The following is a 6,248-nucleotide window of genomic DNA, read 5'->3' on the forward strand; positions in this document are numbered from 1 at the left end:
TATATATTTTATCTTATATTTTAATATATAATATATATTATATTTTTAATATATAATCTATAATATATATATTTCTATTCTAAAACCTTAAACTATAAGTTTTCTATTATGTGATATTACACACTTCTATTTAAATTACACACCCATAATATTAGTTATATTATTTAATTTTGGAAGCTTTCTCCATGGCCTGAGATCAAATGCAGAGTTCCCTTGGGAGGGTCAGTGCCTGCCAGCACAGAAAGTCTGAAATTCTCTGCACCCAGGGTTCCAACACTCCAGTTTTCTCAGTGCACAAGCAGCTCCCTGGGGTGAAAGTTCATCTGGTTCTTCCACGAGGCTGCTCTGTCTGCCCAAGGGGGGCTCAGAGCAGTGTTTGAACCAGAAGAATTGAGGGGCAGGTGAATGTGGTGTAAATATCTGAGGGGCAGGTGAATGTGGGGCATTGTCTGCCCTGGCTCACAGAGGTGTGAGCTCTGGCTAAAATCCAGCCCATGTATCCCATCACAAGTCAAGTTGGAGTCCAACTCTGGAAATACAGATGTGGGAACACACTGAGGTGCCAGCAGGTAGGAATGGAGCATTTATCATCTCTGCAGCCTCCAGCAGGGGCAGGCATCCCTCCCACAGCTCCTGCCCAGAGCCCAGCAGAGCAGGGAGTGCAGGGAAGGGACCCCAGGAGCATCAATTCCTGCACTGGGCACATCAGGGCTGGGTCAGAGCCCCTGCTCAGCACAGAGCCCTCCTGGGTGGGAGCAGTGCTGGGAACTCTGCACTGCCCTGGCTCCAGGCACATCCAAACAGGTCCAGCAAAATTTGCTTCAACAGGAAAAACCTGCTTCTCTTTTCCAGGGAACAGCAGTGGCACAGGAGCTTTGGGAGTGAATCCTCACAGCAATACTGGGGAGCAGAGAGTCACTGTGCTGCCCTTTGGAGAAACAAATGAGTGTACAAATTCAATACCCAAAAACCAGAACAGAAAGGAACTGAAATAGAGCACAGCTCTCTGGAGAGGATTCCTCCCCTCCCTCTGGACTTGTATTTAATAGCTGTGAGCGTGGCCAGGGACCTGAACCAATGAGAAAATGCATTTTCAGGAGATTCCCTCTCCTGGCACAAGATTTGCACACGTAGGTTTGAAAACACCTCTCAGTTGCCCCATCTCTAGGTCAGAAAAGGGTTTAATCAGGCACTGCAGTAACTGCAGGCACACAGGACAAACTCAGGCTGGGTTTAGCCAGAGGAAAGCCCAGAGAGGGACTGACACTACAGAGACACAAATCTGATGAATGTGGGACTGGGCCCCCTTTTCTTCTCTGTCTCACCAAGAGCTCAGAGGAGCATTCACACGGATGATGCCCCTCACCTGCTTCAAAGGAAGGGCCTTCCCAAGCTCAGCAGCAGCCCAAGCACACAGCTGAGCCCTCTGACACAGCTCAGGTGCAGAAGGAGCTGCTGGGCCCTGGGCAGGGCCCTTCCAGTGCTGCCTTTCCCCACTGTCCCTATCTTGAGGCTGCCCAGCACAGCCAGGGCTCAGAGCCTGCCCTGATCAGCAGCCTCCAAACTGCTTCCATCAGCACAAACTGCAGGGAGAGAGTGAGCACTGGGGCAGGAATGAGCCCTGTACCAGGCTGGGAGAGCAGGAACTGCAGCTGCTCCTGCCCCTCCTCTGCAGCACAGCCTGGGCTGGGCTCCATCCCGAGCACCACCAGCCCTGCAGGGCAGTTTGGAGCCTCACTGCTGGTGGGAAACACTTTGTTCTGGCTCAGAACTCGACACAGGCTCCCAGTGATGCTCCCTGAAAGTGTCTGTGGGCAGGACACTGCAGGGAGCTGCTGGAACAGGCACTGCCAGAGCCCTGCAAGTGGGGATGATGTCCCCAGAGCACAGAAGATGTCCCCAGAGCATTGATGATGCTCCCAGAACACAGATAAGGTCTCCACAGCACAAAAGTTCTGGATTTACCCTTCTCTGTGAACACCTTTGAGCCTGTTAGGGAAACCTCTAGGATGTTGCCCTGGAAGAATTCACCACAGGCTTTGAGAGTGCCTCTCACCTTAGGGTGAGCTGAAAGGGGCTTCCCCCATGGTGTCCTGCAGCAATGTTAATCTGCCCTTTGCTCACAGGTCACTGCCCTTTGTACTGTCCCTGTGCCCCCAAACTATTGGTTCCTGACCCCATATTTAACCAAGGACACTCACTGTTTGCCCTGTCCTTGTCCCTGGGTTCCTTCAGTGCGACTCTACAACAAACCTCACTGGAACTGTACACAGAGACCCTTTCCAGCTCTTTTTGTCGACCCAGCTGTGCTGACAGTGTGGATTTAGTCTTGCCTGAGCAGCTTTCTCGGAGGATGCTTTCAGGAAAGGTAGCAGCAAACACCATCCATCAACACCAGGCTGCTGCCCTTGCCCTCCTCCAGGCTGTGTGCCTGCACATGCAGGCAACCCAAGCATGCACAGACACTCCTGATTTGAGGGGTTTGTTGCCTCCAACCCCCAAATTCCACCCTAAGAAGCAGCTGAGCTTACCACAGCTCCAATTTCCCACCCAGCTGCCCTCCCCTGTGCCATCCTTACCAGCTTGGTTTTGTCCATGGCTGCCAGCACCGCAGCATTGAGCGTTTCCAGGGCAGAGAGAACGTTCCTGTATTCCCCCAGGTATGCTGAGAAATAATCTGCAGCAGGACAGAACACCATGGTCAGGCTCCTGAGCATCTCCATCTCTGCCTCCCCTGCTCCTGCTCCCCACACTCAGCCCAGAGCTGCAAGGGGGGATCTCACTTCCCATTCCAGAATCATTCTCCCACTTGGACTGAAAGGAAAAGTCCTTCCCTATTGTCCTGGGATTAAGATGTGGTTTGGCAAATTCTATTTCTGTATCTGTCAGAGGTGGGGCAGTTCTCTTCTGTTCATGGGCAGTTTTCTTTATCTCTGCCACAGCCAACCCTCCCTCCAGGAGATCTCTGCTGTCCATGGCCACTGAGTGTCCCTGCAGGGCTGATCCAATTCCAGCATCCCATGGGGAGATGCTGCGCCCAGGGGAGGAGCCAAGCATTCCTACCTGGATCCAATCTGAGCCTGGCACAGCACAGCAGCCTTTGCCCCCTGCATTGCCAGAGGAGCAGCTTTCTGCTGCCCTGCATTGCCAGAGGGAGCCCAGGCCCATCTGCAGCAGCCCTGGAGCTGCAGAGGAAAACTCCCCCCTTGTGCAGGATCCCTGCTCCAGCAGCAGCACAGCTGGCACTGCAGGAGGGCTGAGCCCCCATGGGATGGGGCTGTGCCACCCCCTGACACACAGGGGGCAGGCCCTGCTCCTGCTCCCATACCTTTTCCTGAGAGCCCCTTAATTTCAAAATTATAATAATTAAAATCTAAAAATTAAAAACATTTAAATATAAAAATATAATTATAGTTAAATTATATAATTAATCATAATAAAATTAATTATTAATAGTTATTATTAAATATAATTAATTTTTATTAAACTATTAAAATAGAATAAAATTTATTGTGATTTAGAAATTACAATAATAATTTTGATATTATTATGATGATTTCAAAATTATAATACTTCAGAGGGAAAATGCATTTTCCATTTCAGGGGAAGCTGCTGCCTTCCTTAGCAGACACCTGTCTGTTCAAACCAAGACACGTCTCCCCTTGGGAAATGCACCTCTGTGCTGGGGTCCAGCCACAGGGACCTTTGGTGCCACCCAGTCGTGCCCAGGTCAGACACACACAAACCCCACCACCCACGCTGGGGAGGGGAAGCAGGAACATCCCTGACTTACCACACAACTTCTCCGTGTCCACGTTGCTGCAAGAAACACAGAAAAGCTCCTGTTAGATACTGGGGCTGGTGTGAGGGAAACAGTGGGGGTGAGCAGGGGTTTGGGGGCTTGTCTTGAGTCCTGGTGGATTTTCATGTTCGTGTATTTTCACAAGCTGCATTAGAAAAAGAAGGAGCTGCACAGGGTCAGAGCCAGCAGCTCAGGAGCCATTGCCAGCCCCTGCAGCACCCAGGGGCTGAAGGAGCAGGAAGATCTGCTCCACCACCATCTCCTGGAGCTGGAGTGTGCTGGGAGAGGAGTGACAACAGAGTGGGGCTGGATGGAGGTGCTCCCCACCCCTGGCTGGCCATTTCTGAGCCCTGGAGCTGCTTCTTCAACCCATCCTCTTCCCCCAAAGGTGGGGAGCATCCAGCCAGGGCTCCCTCCTTGTTCATCTCCGACCTCAGCCCAGGTCCTCCCCATGGCCAGACCCCCTCAGCTCCTCCTCCTGCAGAGCCCAGGTGCTGTGGGGCTGTCTGCAGGCTCCAGAGCAGTTGTTCCTCCCCTGAAGGTCATTAAAGCAGGGATCTGGCTCCAAAACCCTGGAGGCAGGGGCCAGACCCCCACTCTTTTCACTAACAGAGAGCACAATCCCCCCGGCATCCCTGCAGGGCTGGGGCAGGTCCCTCCTGAGGCTGCTAAAGGTGCTGCTGGGGTGGAGAGGAGTGGGAATCCACAAAATCAGAGGGTTTTGGGAAAGCTGCAAAAGGCAGGACTCAAAGACAGCAGAACTGTGATTAGAGCTAACCGGCAGCCATGAGATAGGTCAGCAGAAAAATTATTTAAAAAGTAGAAAAGTAAGGACAAATAGAACAATGTATTAACACTTGTCTAGAATAGCTCCCTAAGCTGCAGAAAAGTTTATCTAGTGAGATATTAGGAAGTTCTAAACTTAATAATGGAGCTCTGTGCATTGTGCTTTAAGGCTCACAAGCAGGTATTGTATTTGAAATGAGCAAGCATTGTTTAACCAAAGGTACGTGTGCTTATAGTGGTTGGATAGAACTACTGTCAATGTGCTTTTGCTTTGTGTGATTGGTCAATAAACTTATACAGTAAGTTGTAACATCAAGTTCTGGGTCTGCTGCCTGGGAGGTGAGCTGGTGGCATCTTCCCATTGTCATAACCATGGAATGAGACTGATGCTGGAAAATAAAACAGCTCAAGGCACGTTCCACAGCAGCCCTGTCCTGTTTGTGATTTGTACAGAGACCCCGGCCAGCGACAGAGAGGGAGGAGGGAATGCTCAAAAACAGCCCCAGGTTTTGGGATGGGTCTGCAGGGTGCTGCAGGATCTGCTCAGGTGGCCAAAGGCACGGAGGCAGAGCTGCTCCCCATGCCCAGAGCCTGCAGGGCCAGAGCCCAGCATGGCATTTATTCAAACCAGCCTCTGCTCCAGGCTTTCTGCTGCCTAAACATCCCCCAGATGATTACAACCACTTTTAATCCTGATTGGGAAAGTGGAAGAGAGCCCCAAAGAGAGCTTTTCAAGTGTTTTTTAAGTGTTTAAGTGCTGTCACACATGGGGGAAGTGGCAGTACCTGGAGTTTGCCAGGCTCCCAGCACAAGGAATGCTGCAGTGCTGCTGCCCAGAGGTGGGAAACCATCACCCTGTCCCCCCCGACACTGCTCACAGGGCAAAGGGACAAAAACACACCCATGTAAAATTAGAGAACAGTGTGTGAAGTGTCCAAAATGCCATTTAATGTGAAATAATTAAGGCAAAAATCTTCCTACAGCTTTTCCTGAGACATCAAAAGCTGTTTGTGTCTCTCCCTTCCTCCTGGGCTCCATTGAGAGCACTTTAACAGTGGGCAGTGGCTCAATCTGGGGAATATTTTGGTGTGAGGGGTGGCAGAGCCAGGGCAGGGGGCTGCAGGCTGCTCTGGGACTGCACCGGGAGCTCTGAGCAGCACAGAGGGGCAGGAACATTCAGCTCAGCTATTTTAAACACACAGCAGCTGATTCAGGCAGGGCTCTGCGCACTGACCTGGCACTGCAGGCACTTTGTAAAGGGGAGAAAAAAATCCTATTTCCCTTGAGACTCGATCCAGATAAACCTGCAGAGCCACAGCCCCTCACTCTGCCCAACTCTGCTGATCCCACCTCAGGCCAGCTCTGCCTGACACAGACACTGGGGTTTGGGGCACCAGCGTGCACTGGAAAAAGGGTTTGCTCCTTCTGAAGTTTTCCCCTTTATTTCTGGTATCTGCCTGGAGCCTGCAGAGCTGCTGCAGTGCTGCAAGAGCCCTGGCACTGCAGCATGCACAGCACAGCCCCAGAGCTGCAGGGAAACCCTGGCTCCCACCTGAGAGAAGGTAAAAATCACCACAGAGGGGATGTGGACACCTGGTGCACACATTATCCAGGCGTTTGCACTGGTCCCAGTGAGCACCTGGGGCTGGGACTGGTTTCA

At 51.5% G+C, this 6,248-nt stretch overlaps 1 protein-coding gene across 1 annotated transcript in view; it reads right to left on the bottom strand.

The window, feature by feature from the left end:
* Positions 1-6,248, bottom strand: part of NECAB3 (N-terminal EF-hand calcium binding protein 3) — a 31,879-nt gene that overhangs the window by 14,756 nt on the left and 10,875 nt on the right. Inside the window, exons 4-5 of the mRNA XM_014310657.2 lie at positions 3,794-3,819; positions 2,580-2,677 (exon numbers count right to left, since the gene is read on the bottom strand). Coding sequence (XP_014166132.1) covers positions 2,580-2,677; positions 3,794-3,819 — 124 coding nt within the window. The remainder of the gene's footprint in view (positions 1-2,579; positions 2,678-3,793; positions 3,820-6,248) is intronic.

The sequence above is a fragment of the Geospiza fortis genome, unplaced genomic scaffold (genome assembly GCF_000277835.1).
Source record: "Geospiza fortis unplaced genomic scaffold, GeoFor_1.0 scaffold57, whole genome shotgun sequence".
Taxonomy (NCBI): Eukaryota; Metazoa; Chordata; class Aves; order Passeriformes; family Thraupidae; genus Geospiza; species Geospiza fortis.